Below are 18053 nucleotides of genomic sequence, written 5' to 3'. Positions count from 1 at the left end.
TATTTTAAATTATGTATGTATAAGCTAGGTGGTTGCAGCACACGACTTTAATCCCAGCACTCAGGAGGCAGAGGCAGGTGGATCACTGTGAGTTTGAGGCCGGCCTGGTCTACAAAGGGAGTCCAGGACAACCAAGGCTAACATAGAGAAACCCTGTCTCGAAAAACCAAAAAGACAAAGAAAAAAAAAAAAAGAAAAAAAAAGTGTGTGTGTGTGTGTGTGTGTCTGTGTATTTGTATGCCACATGTGTATAGGTACCTACAGAGACTAGAGGAGGACAAGAGGACGTTGGATCCCTTAGAGCTGGGTGCTCTGCAAGAGCAGCAAGCACGCTCAATCATTGGCCCTCTGTATAGCCCTCCTCCCCGAGCTCTTGGAAACCAATTATCTGCATTTGTCCTCTGGGGTTTGTTTATTTTCGACATTTCCTATAAATGGAAGCACACAAGATGTGGCCTCCTTTACACTTAGATAATAAATATGTTCAGTGCCTATCAGTGTTGTAGCATGCGTCAGGCCTTCTTCATTAACATGTTTTTAAACTTAATTAAAAGAATGATGGGGGCTGGAGAGATGGCTCAGAGGTTAAGAGCACCGGCTGCTCTTCCAGAGGACATGAGTTCAATTCCCAGCAACCACATGGTGGCTCACAGCCATCTATAATGAGATCTGGTGCCCTCTTTTGGCCTGCAGGCGCACATGCAGGCAAAGCACTGTATACATTATTAATAAATCTTAAAAAAAAAAGTATGATGTATGTGTCTGTGTATCTGGGTATGGATATGTGCGTGTGAATGCAGGTGCCCTCGGAGTCCAGAGGCATCAGATCCTCTTGGAGTTGGAGTTAGAGTCCGTTTTGAGCCATGTGACATGGGACCTGGGAACCAAACTCTGGTCCTCTGCAAGAGCAGCATGGACGTAACCACGGAGCAGCATCTACAGCCCTCATCCTTCTTTTAAAAATGATTAAATGTTCCATCATATAGGACGTTTTTCTTTTTCTGTTTTTTGTTTTTTCGAAACAGGGTTTCTCTGTGTAGCCTTGGCTGTCCTGGACTCACTTTGTAGACCAGGCTGGCCTCGAACTCACAGTGATCTACCTGTCTCTCATCTCTCATTTTTAATAGATTTATTTATTATGTATACAATGTTCTGTCTGCATACACACCTGCAGGCCAGAAGAAGGCGTCATTACAGATGGTTATGAGCCACCATGTGGTTGCTGGGAATTGAACTCAGGACCTCTGGAAGAGCAGACAGTGCTCTTAACCTCTGAGCCATCTCTCCAAGCCATCATTTTTCATTTTTCATAACAGTATGTAAGTGCAGGTCTCCCTTGTTTCTGGGGTCCTTGGCCACCTCTCAGGAAACAAGGGAGCAGAGGTGACGAACTGAGGGCCTGGTGGCCTGTGAGCACGACTGAAATGACCTTCCGGGATCAGCTGTGAGGAGGCAGATCACGTTTCCTCAGGGTGAAGGAGGGTTATATAGGACTTTGGGGAGTGGGTGTGGAAATCCAGGATGGGTCAATGTCATTGGCTGAAGGGCTAAGGGACCTCATTAGTATAGGGAAGTATTCCAGGAACCCAGGTGCTTGCTGAACAGACTCTTATCTGGAGATAGGGACCTGTACATTTCCTAAGGGCTATAGAACATTGCTTAGGTAGAGGATGTGTGGGGATTCGGCTCCCCCGGCCAGGCAGAGAAGAGGGAGCCCTGACGCACTCCTCCACTCCACCTGCTCATGAAGGGTGCAACCCTAGCGGTGGGGTCCAACATGTAAGTTAGTCCGTATTGTCAATACTGGTTATTAATTAGTTAATAAAGAGGGACTCACCATATAGCCCTGGCTAACCCGCTAACCTGGAACTCAGCACTGTAGATCAGGCTGGCCGTGGAACTCACAGAGATCTGCCTACCTTCTGCCTCCCAAGTGCTGGGATTAAAGATTGGGGCCACCAGTTTGGTTTTTGGTACAGAATCTCAAGTAGCTCAGGCTGGTCGTGATCTTGTTATGTATGTAAGAATGACTCTGAATGTTGTTTGGTTGGTTTTTCTTTGTAGCCCTGGCTCTCCTGGAACTTGTTTTATGGACCAGAACGGCCTCAAACTCAGAGAAATCCATCTGCCTCTGCCTCTCTTAGTGCTGGGATTAAAGACGTGTGCCACCACTCACTACCTAGTTCATGAAGCCTATTTATTTATTTATTTATTTATTAATTATTCTGCCTGCCAGGCCAGAAGAGGACACCAGATCTCATTATAGATGGTTGTGAGCCACCCTGTGGTTGCTGGGAATTGAACCCAGGACCTCTGGAAGAGCAGCCAGCAGATGCATTTTTAATCTCTGAGCCATCTCTCCAGTCCAGTCCTTTTTGTTTGTTTGTTTTTCGAGACAGGGTCTCTCTGTGTAGCCTTGGCTGTCCTGGAACTCCTTCTGTAGACCAGGCTGGCCTAGAACTCAGAGATCCACCTGCTCTGCCTCCCAAGTGCTGGGATTAAAGGCATGCGCCACCACCACTTGGCTATACTTTAGTGTTTTGATGTACAAAATAACAACAGCTTTGCCTAATATCAGAATAATGAGCTGTATTCATTTTCTTATGTTTTACAGTTTTAGCTTTTAAATGTATGTTTTTGCCCATTTTGAGTTAATTTATGTTTATTACATGAGGCAGGGAAGTTCCTCTTCATTACTTCACGTGTGGTCATCCAATTGCTCTGGTACCACTTGTTGAAATGTCAACAGCTTTAAAAACTGTTAAGCTGGGCATGGTGGTACATACCTTTAGTCCCAGCACTCGGAGGCAGAGGCCAGTCGGGTCTACAAAGCGAGTCCAGGACGGCCAAGGCTACACATAGAGACCCTGTCTCAAATAAACAAACAAACAAACAAAACAAAACAAAACAAAAACCAACCAAACAAAACCCCTGTCAATCAGGTCGCAGGCCTCTTCCATTAAAAGCATCTATGACATTTCGCTTGTTAGATCTGCGGCTTGAAGACCAAGGACTCTCTAAGAGGTCAGTGATAAGGCAGGCAGCCTTGGGAAAATAAGGCCACGCCCCCCTGAAGTCTTTCCTTGCAACAAAGAACTGTCAGGCCCCAGCTATGCCTGGAAAAGCAAGTCCAGCTTTTCTCCATGGAAACTGAAATATAAGTTTGTAGTCGTACTTGGTGCCTGCCTCTGTGCCAGGAGTCAAGTAGGCTAGGCCAAGGTGTGGAAATGCTGCCAACCCCTTACAAAATCGGAAACCTCCCATGTTCTGGGATTTGAAGGCTTTCCTTCAGGGCCCTGAGCATGTTCCAGGTGGGCGCTGTCTTATAATTCAGCTCTTCCCTAGACCCGAAGCCTTTCTTTCTCCCCACAGGATTTCAATGTCAAGTCTCTGGCATGATCTTTCTTCTATTGCTCTTCCCTTTCAGGCCCACTCACACCAGGCCGCGGCTGTGGGGCTGTTTCTCACCTCCCCCTAGCTGCAAGGCTGCCACTCACCTCCCCCAGCTGTGAGGCTGCCACTCACCTCCCCCAGCTGCAAGGCTGCCACTCACCTCCCCCAGCTGTGAGGCTGCCACTCACCTCCCCCAGCTGCAAGGCTGCCACTCACCTCCCCCAGCTGTGAGGCTGCCACTCACCTCCCCCAGCTGCAAGGCTGCCACTCACCTCCCCCAGCTGTGAGGCTGCCATTCACCTCCCCCAGCTGTGAGGCTGCCACTCACCTCCCCCAGCTGTGAGGCTGCCACTCACCTCCCTCCCCAGCTGTGAGGTTGCCACTCACCTCCCCCAGCTGTGAGGTTGCCACTCACCTCCCCCAGCTGTGAGGCTGCCACTCACCTCCCCCAGCTGTGAGGTTGCCACTCACCTCCCCCAGCTGTGAGGTTGCCACTCACCTCCCCCAGCTGTGAGGTTGCCACTCACCTCCCCCAGCTGTGAGGTTGCCACTCACCTCCCCCAGCTGTGAGGTTGCCACTCACCTCCCCCAGCTGTGAGGTTGCCACTCACCTCCCCCAGCTGTGAGGCTGCCACTCACCTCCCCCAGCTGTGAGGCTGCCACTCACCTCCCCCAGCTGTGAGGCTGCCACTCACCTCCCTCCCCAGCTGTGAGGCTGCCATTCACCTCCCCCAGCTGTGAGGTTGCCACTCACCTCCCCCAGCTGTGAGGCTGCCACTCACCTCCCACAGCTGCAAGGCTGCCACTCACCTCCCCCAGCTGTGAGGCTCTCTCACCCCTCCATAGCTGTGAGGCTGTCTCTCACCTCCCCCCCCCCATAGCTGCAAGGCTGCCACTCACCTCCCTCCCCAGCTGTGAGGCTGCCACTCACCTCCCTCCCCAGCTGTGAGGCTGCCACTCACCTCCCTCCCCAGCTGTGAGGCTGGCTCTCACCTCCCACAGCTGTGAGGCTGCCACTCACCTCCCACAGCTGTGAGGCTGGCTCTCACCTCCCACAGCTGTGAGGCTGGCTCTCACCTCCCACAGCTGTGAGGCTGGCTCTCACCTCCCACAGCTGTGAGGCTGGCTCTCACCTCCCACAGCTGTGAGGCTGTCTCTCTTTCAGAAAGGTGGAGTTGTGTTCCTTGCTTTTTGGAATCTGCTGTTCTTTGTTTTTTATTATTCCTAACAACATTGTCTTTACAGTGAGGTCCAAACCCCTCTCCTTTCTTCACTCTCATTGCATCCGACTTTCTCTGTCATGCTCTGGGCTTCAGGCTCTCACTTCCCAGAATAAGTACAGATGGTTCCTCCCTTAACTTCCTCATCTTTCATCATGTCACTTTAAATGTTATAAGACATGCCTTTATACATTGTTGTTGTTCTAAATCAGGCTCTCCATTTCATCTCACTGATTTCCTATTCGATCCCTCCTAATACTTGTATTTATTTACTTTTATTTTTAGTTGAGGGGGGTTACCTCTCTGTTGTCCACTGTGATGAACATAGTCAAAAAATGCTTTCTAAGCCGGGTGTGGTGGCGCACATCTTTAATTCCAGCACTTGAGAGGCAGAGGCAGGCGGATTGCTGTGAGTTTGAGGCCAGCCTGGTCTACAAAGTGAGTCCAGGACAGGCAAGGCTGACACAGAGGTTTCTGTGTCTCAAAAAAGTAAAAAAAAAAAAAAAAAAAGAAAAAAAAAAAGAAAAGAAAAAGAAAAATGCCTTCTAGACAGGAGCCCCACTACCACCCAAGGCTGCACCTGATAACTAGAACCCAGTGACATCACTCACTCCAGATAACCTGACACAGGACTGGTAGGCAAAGAACTCCATGTGTCATGTCCCACTTGACACAGCATATAAGCAGAGCTCAAGAACAACACTCTCTAATAATAATCCAACTCTGGCTCCTGCTCAAAGAGAAGTTGGAGCTGGAGAGATGGCTCAGGGGTTAAGAGCACTCACTATCTGCTCTTCCCAAGGTCCTGAGTTCAGTTCCCAGCAACCACATGGTGGCTCACAACCATCTATAATGAGATCTGACGCCCTCTTCTGGCCTGCAGGTGTACAGGCAAACAGAACACTGTACACATAATAAATTTAAAAAAATATTTTAAAAGAGAGAGAGAGAAGATGGTCTTAAATAGAAGATTCTGCTAAGTTATAAATACCTTAGGCTTATGCATTGCACATAGGCCATCACCCTCAAATCCTTTTCAGGTTGCACTTTGAACAATTTAATTGGAGACAGGAGACTGCAACTCTGTGCAGATGGGAGATTTACACAGCAAAGTTATTGTCAGAGTTGTTTCTTTTTGTTTTTGTTTTTTGTTTTCCAAGGAAAGGTTTCTCTGTGTAGCCTTGGCTGTCCTGGACTCACTTTGTAGACCAGGCTGGCCTCAAACTCACAGGGATCCGCCTGCCTCTGCCTCTCAAGTGCTGGGATTAAAGGCTTGGGCCACCACTGCTTGGCCAGGGTTGTTTCTTTCTTTTTCATTTTCTTTTCTTTCTTTAATATTTATTTATTTATTACATATACAGTGTTTTGCCTGCATGTACGCCTGCATGCCAGAAGAAGGCACCAGATCTCATTATAGATGGTTGTGAGCCACCATGTGGTTGTTGGGAATTGAACTCAGGACCTTTGGAAGAAGAGCCAGTGCTCTTAACCTCTGAGCCATCTCTCCAGCCCCAGAGTTGTTTCTTTTTTGGGGGGGTGGGGTGGGGTGGGGGGTTGTTTCTTAAGTACACCAGTGCTATACTTTTCAAATAGTTGTTACCCAAGTTCACCTTGCCCACCTGGCAGGATTATACTTTTCCTGTGAAGACACAGAGAGTAGACGGCAGGCCAGGCCTTAAGGATGGCTGTGGCCCTTCACTGCCCCTTAGGGTTGCTTCTTAGAGGCATGTTCTTTAATATGGGGATGGGCCTACTGGCTGTGTAAGTCAGGACTGTCTCTGTTTGTTGTGGGAATGGAGCCTAACTGGAGGTCAAGCTCAGTGAATGAACATTAACAGACATTTCTTCAAAGACCCTAAACTCCAATTATGGCAAAAATTTTCTTTCTTACAGTTTGTACCAAGCCTGGCTATATACTACTTTTTTTTTTTTTTTTCAAGACAGGGTTTCTCTGTGTAGTCTTGGCTGTCCTAGACTCGCTTTGTAGTCCATCCGCCTGCCTCTGCCTCCCGAGTGCTGGGATTAAAGGCGTGCGCCACCATGCCCGGCTACTACTTTTTTTCTAGTTGTATTAGGAGAATTTATTATTCTTCTTTTTAGTTAAATTAAACTTTGTGTAACTTAATATTCTTAAGTAAATTTATTGGTAAATCTCATTACTTCAAGTTTCTCCAGCATCACTAAAGAGCTCTAATCTCCAAGATAATTTCCTTTTTTTGGGGGGGGGGTGTTTCATCATGGGGTTTCTCTGTGTAGCTTCGGCTGTCCTGGACTCGTTTTGTAGACCAGGCTGGCCTCCAACTCACAGCGATCTACCTGCCTCTGCCTCCCTGAGCGCTGGGATTAAAGGAATGCTCCACCATGCCTAGCTTTCCTTTTCTCTTTTAAGACTGATATACCTTAGTCCTGTATCTTGTTGGGCTTTGTTGTCGTTCCAAAATGACTGAACAGGTGGTTTTGTCCCATTTGTTCTGTAATTTAGGTCCCCTTAAAAAGGCCTGGAATGGGGCTCTACGAGAGGGTACAGGAGCCGGGTGGTGGTGGCGCACGCCTTTAATCCCAGAATTTGGGAGGCAGAGGCAGGCGGATCTCCATGAGTTTGAGGCCAGCGTGATCTACAAAGTGAGTCCAGGACAGCGAAGGCTACACAGAGAAACCCTGTCTCGAAAACACAGAGAGAGAGAGAGAGAGAGAGAGAGAGAGAGAGAGGGAGGGAGGGAGGGAGGGAGGGAGGGAGGGAGGGAGGGAGGGAGGGAGGGAGAGAGAGAGAGAGAGAGAGAGAGAGAGAGAGAGAGAGAGAGAGAGAGAGAGGATCTGTTTAGCAAGGCCATTTCATTCCCTGTTCCTCCCTCCTTCCCTGTGGCTCTTGCCCACACCAACTTCTACTCTCCTTAAAAGCTCCTGTTACCGCCTCCTTTCGGGTCCCACTGCCCGAATCAAAGATGGCGCCAGCGCTTCAGCTCTAGCGGAAATGAAGTCACACGACACCGGAAAGGAAGGCGGGGAGAGCTAGCAGGCGGGTGGGTGACCGGCTGTGGGTGGGGCGGCGGCCGGGGCCTTGGCTTTTTACGTTTGGGGCTAAGGAAGCTCCTGAGACCAGTCGGCCCCGGTGAACTCCGCCCAGCAACAGGGCTAGGCGTCTCGGAGGAGACCGCCGCGATCCTCTCGCCTCCGTCCCAAGCTGAAGCGGCCTCGGAGCCCGCGTCCCGCCCGGCGGCATCTGCCCGACCCTCCGCGGGCTGCGCGCGACCGCCCCGGCTCAGGTCCGGGGCTGCGGCGGGAACCGCCGAGCTGGCTGGACGGGCCGAGGAGAAGAGGCAGCGCCCCGAGGTCAGGCCGTGGGTTCTGGGGCTCCCCGGGCCGTGGTCCCCCGTCCTTGCCTCGCATTCCCACAGCCGGAGGATCCGCGACCTCGCCTGCGCCGCCCGGCTGCTCCTCCGAGTGTGGCACCGAGCCCTCTGGCGGGGTGATTTGTCCTCCTCGTTCTTGCTCAGGAGAGGCATCACTCTGAAGGGGACCTGTGCTCTTTAAAAGTTTTAACCGAAGTGGAAATGCGTGTCCTCTTTTTCTGGACCACCAACGGTTTCCACTCTAGCCGCGGTCTGAGATCACGTTCAGAGTAAAAACAGGAGAGTAAGGGCAAAAGGACCTACGAAATTCCTCTGCAGTTGGCGTCTACCGGTCCCGGGGAAGGGCAGATGAACTTTGGATTGAAGATGCAGGGAGGTGAGCCGGCATCGGTAATGAAAGTCTCGGAGAGCGAAGGGAAGCTGGAGGCGCTGGCCACAGCGGTGACCCCGAACAAGAACAGCGGCAACAGCGGCTGTGGGGGCGCAGTCAGCAGTAGCAGCAGCAACAGCAGCCGCGGTGGCAGTACGAAAGGCTGGCAGTACAGGTATGGCCCCCCACCCCCGCCCCTCAGAGTGATGCTCCGGGGTGGACGTGAGTGTGCTGGGGGTCTGCAGGTTGTAGCTGGAAGACCAGTTCCGAAGCGGCTGACAATCTGACGTGGAGCTGGAACTCGCTTCATGAGCAGCATTCACTTTTTCTCAGAAATTCATTCAACAGGTATTTGTTGAGGCCTTTTGAGGAATTCAGAAATGTGTCCCAGAATTTCCTCTTTGGCCCAAGGGTTTATTTCTTCCTCCGGTTTATTTCTGTACTCACTTCTGGTTTTTTTTTTTTTTTTTTTGCCTCTGTTGTAATTTGTTTACCAGCCTGAATGGCTGATAGAGGAAAAAACTGTTGAACTCAGCGCTTTCAGCGGCAAATGCTGGGTGCTGAAACCTTGTGGAACGATGGGAGTAACACGAGTCAGAGAAGGTCTTACACTTTGGGCGCTTGTGACCTAGAAAAGGGGAGGGACCTAAATGCTTCGGATACAAAGGCAAAGAAACAATAGAGTATAGTCTGCTCGGCCACTTGAAAACACTTGAGAAATTCTACCTTTGTCAGCTTTTGTTAATATAAATGAAACATTTAGGGAACAAGAATTCCTGAAGAAACAACAAAAGCTTCATTGTGTGTGTGTGTGTGTGTGTGTGTGTGTGTATGCATGTCTGTGTTAGCCATGGCTATCCTGGACTCGCTTTGTAGACCAGGCTGGCCTCTAACTCACAGCGATCCGCCTGCCTCTGCCTCCGGAGTGCTGGGATTACAGGTGTGCGCCATCACGCCCAGGTGTGTGTGTGTGTGTGTGTGTGTTTAATATGTGAAGTGTAGGGAGAGATTACGATCCATAGGTCTAAGAATGAACAAAATCAGGGCATCCTGTGATGTTGGAACTACAGAGATGAATACTTTAGCTCTTTGTACTTGTTTCTGTTTCGTTTTTTTGTTTTTCTGTGTTTCTCTGTGTAGCCTTGGCTGTCTTGGACTCACTTTGTAGACCAGGCTGGCCTTGAACTCACAGAGATCCACCAGCCTCTGCCTCCCAAGTGCTGGGATTAAAGGCGTGTGCCACCACGCCCAGCTGAGCTCTTTGTACTTGTGAAACTTGGAACCAAGATCTTGTGAAAGACAGGTATTTGTCATGAGTAGTGTTCATATATGTGGACTGTGCATGCATTACAATATGCACATCTGGGCTGGCTGTGGTGGCACTCTCCTTTAATCCCACCACCTGGAGGCAGGAGGAGCTCTGTGAGCTTGAGGCCAGCATATTTCTGCAAACTGAGTTCCAGGACTACATAGCCCTGTATCACCCTTTCCCACCCAGAAAACCCCCCTAATATGCAGATATGTGTGTATGTGAAATATCCATGCCATGAGCCTGCAGAAATGAGAGGAGGTTACTGTTTAATTGGCAAATGGAAATTGAACTAAAGTCAGTATGATAGTCTCCTCCTGCTGCTTTTTATTTTATTTTATTTTTTATGTTGTGAGTGTTTGTGTGCCTGCATGTGTATATGCTTGCACATGTGTGCAGGCATTGTTGAGGCCCGATCCTCTAGAACTGGAGTTACAGACAGATGTGAGTTGCTAGATGTGTGCTGGGAACCAAACCCAGGTCCTCTGGAAGAGCAGCCGGTGTTCTTAACTGCTAAGCCATCTCTCCAGCACTTCTCCCTTTATGAGTTAAGATGAGCCATAAGGGAGCTGGAGTAATGGCTCAGTGGTTAAGAGCATTGACTGTTCTTCTAGAGGACCCAGGTTTAATTCCCAGCACCCACATGGCAGCTCACAACTATCTGTCACTCCTGACACTCACACAGGCATACACGCAGTCAAAATACCAATCACATGAAATAAGATAAATCATTGAAAAAGATGACCCAAAAGAAAATATTTTGATCTCATTCAAGGAATTAGGGTGAAGTGCAAGATAGCAGAGGTCAGTCTTCTTATAATCTTAATTCTGAAAATTTAATTCTGAAAAATTCTGAATTAAAGTGGAAAATCAATAGAATGGAGCAAATCCTAAGTGCTCAAAATTTGTGGTCTCCTTCCCCTAGGCTTAGAGTCTAAAGATGCGTAAAACAAAGTAATAACAGTTCCTTTGCTCTGGAAAGCAGTTTACACTTACTGCTTCTCTGTACTCAGCCACCCATGCCGTTTGCTCTGCCCCTTCAGGGAGCAGCGAGAACCATCCCATCTGTAGCCCCCTGAGTTCCCTATAAGTAGCCGTGCTTTTAGAATACTCCCTTCACTCCCTGCCAGCCCTTCACCCCAGCCAGAGCTGCAGCCTTATCTCCTTTTCTCCTTTCTGTTGTCCCTTTGTGCCTTGTTTCTGTCTCACTTGCCTTGGTTGGTCATATGCTCTTGTGCTGTGGACTCTGTATCTCTTTCTCCCTCTGACCTCAGCTAATGGAGTCTGAGTCAGGAAATCTTTCAGGAACTCTAGAGCCAGGCAGTCACCCGTACAAATCTTATCAGTAGCTTTAGTCTCTGCTATAGTTTGATACAATCTCCGGTTTGAAAATGTGTGTGTCTGAGGTGCATGCCTGGGTGCTTGTGTGTTTTGAGCCTGGGTCTCATGTAGCTCAGGCCTGTCCTCTGAGTTTGCTGTGTAGGTGAGGATGACACCTACCTCCTGCCCCCAAAGTGTTGGGATTATAGGCAGGCTTAAGATCTGAATTAACATTTTAAGATATTAATAATATCATACTTAAAACAGGTGGATCTCTGTGGATTTGAGACTAGCCTGGTCTACAGATTGAGTCCAGGACAGCCAGGGCTCTGTTAACATAGAGAAACCCTGTCTTAAAACTGGCCCCCCCCCAAAAAAAAGGGTCAGGTGTGGTGGCACATGCCTTTAATACATGCAAGCAAAACACTGTATACTTAAGCCAGGCGTGGTGGTGCACGCCTTTAATCCCAGCACTTGGGAGGCAGAGGCAGGTGGATCGCTGTGAGTTCGAGGCCAGCCTGGTCTACAAAGTGAGTACAGGACAGTCAAGGCTACACAGAGAAACCCTGTCTTGAAAAAACCAAAAAACAAACAAACAAACAAACAAACAAACAAAAAAACACTGTATACTTAGTAAATAATAAATCTTAAAAAAGAAAAAGAAAAGAAAAAAAAAGGAAAGGAAAAGAAACGAAAGAAAAACACCAAAACCCCCTCATTTTGTTAATTTCTTCTTTAAAAAAAAAAAAGTAGGAGGAATCCATAGATGAGATATTTGCCTACACGCTTGTCCCAACCACCCTGTTTTCCTGCCTGAAAAATTATTTTTACTGACATCTTTTTTGTTTTGTTTTGTTTTCTTTGAGACAGGGTTTCTCTTTGTATCCCTGGCTGTCCTGGACTCACTCTGTAGACCAGGCTGGCCTCAAACTTCTAGCAGTCTGCCTGCCTCTGTCTCCCAAGTGTTGCTTTTTTTTTTTTTTTAACTTACGTGTGTGTGTGTGTGTGTGTGTGTGTGTGTGTGTGTGTGTGTGTCTTTGTAAGCATGTTCTCATGTGTGTGGGGGTATGCATGCTTGTGAGCACATGGAACCACATAGGGTGTGCCCCACAAGGGCATTGGGTTTCTCAGCTGGGGTTACAGATATTCCTGGAACACCTGGCTTGTTGAGTGTCTGCAGGGATTGGAACACCAATCCTCATGATTGTGCAATGAGCAGTTTTAGCCACTTACCCATCTCCAGCCCCTGCTCCTCACCATGCTCCCTTGCCCCCTAACTGAGATAGGGCCTTACTATGTAACCCCGCGTGTCCTGAGTTTGTTAGGTAACTAAGCTGGTCTCAAACTCACAGAGATCTGCCTGCTTCTGTCTCTCCAGTGCTGGGATTAAAGGAATTTGGCCTGGCCCCCAACTCTATTTGTGTTTGTTTTTTCGGGGGGCAGGGACAGGGTTTAGTTTTTTTGAGACAGGGTTTCTCTATGTAGCCCTGGCTGTTCTGAAACTAGTTCTGTAGATCAGGCTGGCCTCAAACTCAAAGAGCTGCCTGCCTCTGCTTCCCGAGCGCTAGGACTTAAAGGTGTACAGTCACAGTGCCAGATAGTTGTTTGGTGTATTTATTTATGTAGTAAGTACTTATTTATATTCAATATATTTTAGAATTTTATGTTTATTTTTAGCGATATAGGAAGACAAATCTAGAACATTGTAAGCATGTAGGCCAACATTACCTTAGCTTTAAATTTGAAAAAAATGTGTTGTATTTATTTGTGTGTGTGTGAGATATGCGCATGCCACAGTGTGCATGTGGAGGCTCAAGCACAGCCCTTGGGAGTCACTTCTCCCCTTCCACTCCTTCCAGGCATTGAAGTCAGTTCTTTATCCCCTGAGCCATCTCACTGGTCCATAGTGCACTTTTTATGACAGAAAGCTTTTACATTTTTCTCAAGACAGAGTTTCTCTGTGTAGGTCTGGCTGTCCTGGACTCTCTTTGTAGACCAGGCTGGCCTTGAACTCAGAGATCTGCCTGCTTCTGCCTCCTGAGTGCTGGGATTAAAGGCGTGTACCACCACTCCTGGCTTAACAGAAAACTTGTATGTGTGTCGTGTGTACATGTGTGAGTATATGTGGACACCAGCAGTCAACATCAGCATCTTCTTGGGTTTCCCATCTTATTCTTATTTTTTGTATTTGAAAATTTATCATTATTCTTCATATATGTGGGTGTGGGTGGGAATGTGAACACCTGGGTGCCATGGTGTCCGTGCAGAGCTCTGCACGCAGCTTCTCTCCTCATCCTTGTGGTCTGCAAAGATTGAACTTGAGGTACGAGGCTTGTGTGGCATAGCTTTTCCCTGCTGAGCTGTCTCAGCAGCCCTCTCCACTGGATTCTTGAGGCAAGGCCTCTCACCGAGCCCAGCTGTCCTGGGTCCTGGAACCCAATTCAGGTCCTCACGTTTTACCGTCTCCCAGGCCCTCCCACTTCCTTTTTTTTCTCTTTTCTGTTTTGGTTTTCGAGATAGGGTTTCTCTGTGTAGCCTTGGCTGTCCTTGACTCACTTTGTAGCCCAGGCTGGTCTTGAACTCACAGAGATCCGCCTGCCTCTACTTCCCGAGTGCTGGGATTAAAGGTGTGCTCCACCACACCCAGCTTTTGTTTTTGTTTTTAATATTTATTTATTTATCTACATGTACTCCTGCATGCCAGAAGAGGGCATCAGATCTCATTATAGATGGTTGTGAGCTACCATGTGGTTGCTGCGAATTGAACTCAGGACCTTTGGAAAGAGCAGACAGTGCTCTTAACCTCTGAGCCATCTCTCCAGCCCCCAGCTTTTGTTTTTAACAAAATCTCAAACATTCAATTTTACCAATAAAGATTCAGGAGCCAGATGCTTAGGCGAGAGCCTGCTAGCTCAGAGAGGCAGACAGTGGACGTCTCAAACTCACTGTCCCTCCTGTCCCTCCCTTCTGCTTCCTGTGGGTCTCTCTAATCGTTTTTCTGACTTCCTCTTAACTCTATGGCTTTCCTATGTTCATGTTGTGTCTACTGGTTGCTTGCTCTGCCTCTTGACCTATGGTTGACTTTATTTAATCCTGTTTACAATATTCAACTAGAGAGCTCTTGGATTAAAGATATGTACGAGGGCTGAGCCACACCCACTAGAAGCAGGTTTTTCCAGTAAACAGCACAATCTCAGGGTTCGACATCCTGCAGCATGGAGTCACATCACTCTTGTCCAGGCCTTGGAAGCTCTCTTACAGGGCATGTGTAGCAGCTGTCTGGGTTATTGGGTACATGGCCAGAAAATGTCTACCATGGTTAGTAATGGATTGGGGTCTGGATGATCCTCTACTATTGAGGCAGTTGTTTGGTGTGATCAGGGAAATTTGATTTGACTGCTGGGCAACGAGAGGCAGATAGGTGCTAGGGAATGCGCCACGGGCACCTGACACAGAGCAGCACGGGCAGCAGAAGGGTGGGCGAGGGCTGCCCGTGAGGGAAGGACGTACAGATTGACCTCAGTCGGCACCCACATTTAAAATTCTGAAAATCTGGAGGATAAATGAATCTGGGGCAGTCAGATTATGCATTTGCTTTAGATGTGTCCAGCTCAATATGCGTAGCGTTTACAGGTCATTTTCAGCCAGCTTCAGAATGAAGGCACGTGACGAGTGTAGGCAGCTGCCTCATGGTCTTCAGCATGTTTTCTCTCAGAGCAAGGAAGGGCATTGTCTCTGTTTTACAGTGGAAGAAAATGGAAGTTGAAATGAGTTGGCCAGGATCCCATAGCTGGTAATTGGGAAAATTATTATTTCAAGGTAGTTACTTGCATAGAGGTAAGTGAATGGCCGTGAGTGGCTACTTATTGGTAATAATAACTAGTTTAATACATGGCTTGTCATGTTTTGCCAGGGCTCTAACTCATAACAATTATTTTTGCGCCTCTTCAGTGTGTGAGGCACTTTTGTGCTCAATTCACAATTATGTGCACACCGAACATTGTGGAAGTCAGGAGCTCCTGCCTTCATTTTCATCGTCATTGGAAAAAAATCAGGGGAAGGAAGAAGCTCAGCGGTATCTGCGGGCTGCCTCGTGGTGGTGACCCTAATGGAAAGGTGGCTGGAGTTCCTCCTCTACCCTTAAATGATCTTTCCTTTAGAGGCACTTGCATTCACATGGATTTGATTTACCATTTGTAGGGAGGAGAGAGTTCTTAATTGTGGGTCCCTCCTTTATAATAGTGAATGTTAAGAGTTCAGAAATGAATTCCCCCCTTATTTTTTCTATTCTCTGTGTCAGCTTGTTTTGTTTTGTCTGTTTTCCTCTGAGACAGGGTTTCTCCATGTAGCCCTGGCTGTCCTGGATTCACTCTGTAGACCAGGCTGGCCTCGAACTCACAGAGACCCGCCTGCCTCTGCCTCCTGAGTGCTTGGATTACAGATGTGCACCACCAACACCTGGCAAAGGGAAGTTTACAAATCTGCAGCTGCACCGTCTGCCTATTGAAATAGACAGAAAGGAACAAACCAAAGGAAGTGCTAAGGGCGCGCTAAGGCACGTGTGGTAGGGACTACCTTTTCAAAAACTTTAAACACTCAAATTAGTTTCTTTTTTATTTTAGGCTCTCCACCAGCTATCCCCTGTTAGCTAAAGGCAGACCTCTTTTCCAAGTCAGCAATAATTGTGCTTTTCAGAGGGAGGACTGGGAAGACTTTGAATGTGCCTGTGTCTCCTGGGCTGTAGTTAAACAACTGTGGAGCGAAGGGCCGCTTGCCTTGGGAAACAGGTCATGTCTGTCATTGCTCTTCTTTTTTTTTTCTGTCGTGTGATGAAATAAAATCTCACATGATGAAGCAAAGTCTTGCTCTGGCAGAGTCAGTAGTACGGCTTACTGCTTTTGACAAGATGTGTGTTCTAGCCAGGGCTTGAGGTTCTGCCCTTTAACACAGTTTATCTGGCCTCTGTGTAAGTGTCACCTGCCCTCCGCCTAGACTGGTGGAATTGGCCTGAAAATCTGTGTGCTGCTATTATCTGAGCACTGAAGTCTGTCTGTCCTTTCTCTCTCAGCAGGTCTGCCACTCTCTAGGGACTTGTCAGATGCTGACTTGCTAGCGTGTGAGGAGGGCAATCTTCAGGCCCTCTATGGTTCCTAAGAATATTTGTTGCAGAATAATACCATAATAAAAATGATTGGTTTTGGTGCTGAACCAAACCAATAACTTTGACCTTGCTAGGTAAATTCTTTATCACTGAGCTATGTCCCCAGCCCAATCAATAGTTAAATACATAAAATTATGTATACTATAATATTTGTTTCACATCTATGGTCACTTTTCATGCTAGATATATCTTTCAAAGAATGTTGCCTTTAACTTTTTCTAAGTTTCACACAAACTACACAAACAGCCCCCGAGCTAAAAAGAGCTAGAGTAAACATACAGGCCTTTAGCCAAAACGTAAGAATTCGTTTCTGAGCCCGGCTTGGTAGCACACACCTGTAATCCCAGCATTGGGGGAGGCAGAGGCAGGTGGATCACTGTGAGTTCGAGGCCAGCCTGCTCTACAAAGAGAGTCCAGGACAGCCAAGCCTACACAGAGAAACCCTGCCTTGAAAAACAAAACAGAACAAACAAAAAAAGAATTTATTTCTGTGATTCAACACCATGGCATGCCCTGATTTCATTCATTCTTAAAATTATGGATTGTAAATTTCTTCTATGCTTTATCAAAAACCAAATTAGGCCTTTGTTGCTTCTCTAGGAACACTCACCCTGTAAATGTTTTCACTCCTAAAGATTTCCTCATTATAGTCTCAAGTTGCGATCCCATTGTGATCTCTGAGATTGTGAGCTGTAAAAACCTGTCTTTTGTTTGGTGTGGTTGAGCCCTAGTACACACCTTAAATCCAAGAACCTTCTGTTCACGGCATATGATAAAGTTAATCCTAGGTCCAGAGGTGGAACAAGAAACCGGCTGACAGGGATTCAAGTGTAGGAGGGACTTTGAGGTGAGGGGTATTTAAGACTGTGTAGAAGTAGAAGGGGCTTTTAACTTTTTAGCTCCTCAGCTCCTTGGCCTTTGGCTTTGGATTTATTTGGACTTTTCCTCCTGGGCTGCCAACTGAGCTAGTGAGCCAAAAGGGCCTTTTCCATTGGGACATGAGCTGAGTGGGAGGGTCAGCTGGGTGGTTTCTCTGCCTCTCTGAGCTAGCAGGTTTCACCCAGCGTCTGGCTTCAGACTCTTTATTGGTAAAATAGAACGATTGGGATTTAAAAAAAAAAAACAAAAAACAACTGTCTAAGGTAGCCTAGGCTACAGAAGATTGTGGCTCCCAAAGCAAAATGTTGAGTCTCACAGCATCTTCTCACGGCCACCAGGTGGCACAGTCCTTCTACATCAGCTGTGTTAACTAGTTCTTGGGAACAGGAAGAGGGAAAGCTGAAAGAGTGGCCCTGTTCCAAAGAATAGGCATGCTCAAGTTGCTCCTCTGTAATCTGGGGGCTGCTGTTTCATAAGTCAGATAAGCAGTAGTCTGCTCTTACTCGAGTCTCCTCCTACTGTTGCTGTTTTGAGACAGGGTCTCTTGTTCTGTAGCCCAGATTGGCCTTGAACCCATGGTCCTGTCTTAACCTCTCAATGGCTGCTACCACAGCCAGCTTAAATCTTATGAGATGGATTTATGCTGTAATTAAAAAAAAAATCTTTGTCAACATCCTTCTTGTACTTTTTATGAGAAAATTACCCCCTCCCCTTTTTGAGTATCTTATTTATTTCTGGCCTTGTTGCTGATGGCGGCTTTGAACTACTGTTGTTGTTTGTTTTTTACAAGACAGGCTTTCTCTGTGTAGCTCTGGCTGACCTGGAATTCTCTGTGTAGACTTACATACGCTGACCTCGAACTCACAGAGATCCTCCTGCCTCTGCCTCCCAAGCACTGGGATTAAAGGTGTTCCGGCACCAGCTGAACTTCTGATTCTTTTGCCTCCTGAGTACAGAGATCAAAGGTGTGTGCTGGTACACTGGTTTAAAAGGTGACTCTATTTATTCACCAGTAAAGTACTGATAACATTAGGGGTTGTTTTTATAGATA

At 47.5% G+C, this 18053-nt stretch overlaps 1 protein-coding gene across 2 annotated transcripts in view; it reads left to right on the top strand.

The window, feature by feature from the left end:
* The first annotated feature begins 7617 nt into the window (after window positions 1-7617).
* Window positions 7618-18053, top strand: part of OSBPL11 (oxysterol binding protein like 11) — a 60427-nt gene continuing 49991 nt past the window's right edge. For both annotated transcript variants that reach the window (XM_084802147.1, XM_084802146.1), the window contains exon 1: window positions 7618-8508. In XM_084802147.1, coding sequence (XP_084658273.1) covers window positions 8312-8508 — 197 coding nt within the window. In that variant the 5' untranslated portion in view covers window positions 7618-8311. The remainder of the gene's footprint in view (window positions 8509-18053) is intronic.

This window comes from Acomys minous, assembly GCF_964271855.1.
Source record: "Acomys minous genome assembly, chromosome: 11".
Lineage (NCBI taxonomy): Eukaryota > Metazoa > Chordata > Mammalia > Rodentia > Muridae > Acomys > Acomys minous.
This window is presented reverse-complemented; position numbering and strand designations above follow the sequence as displayed.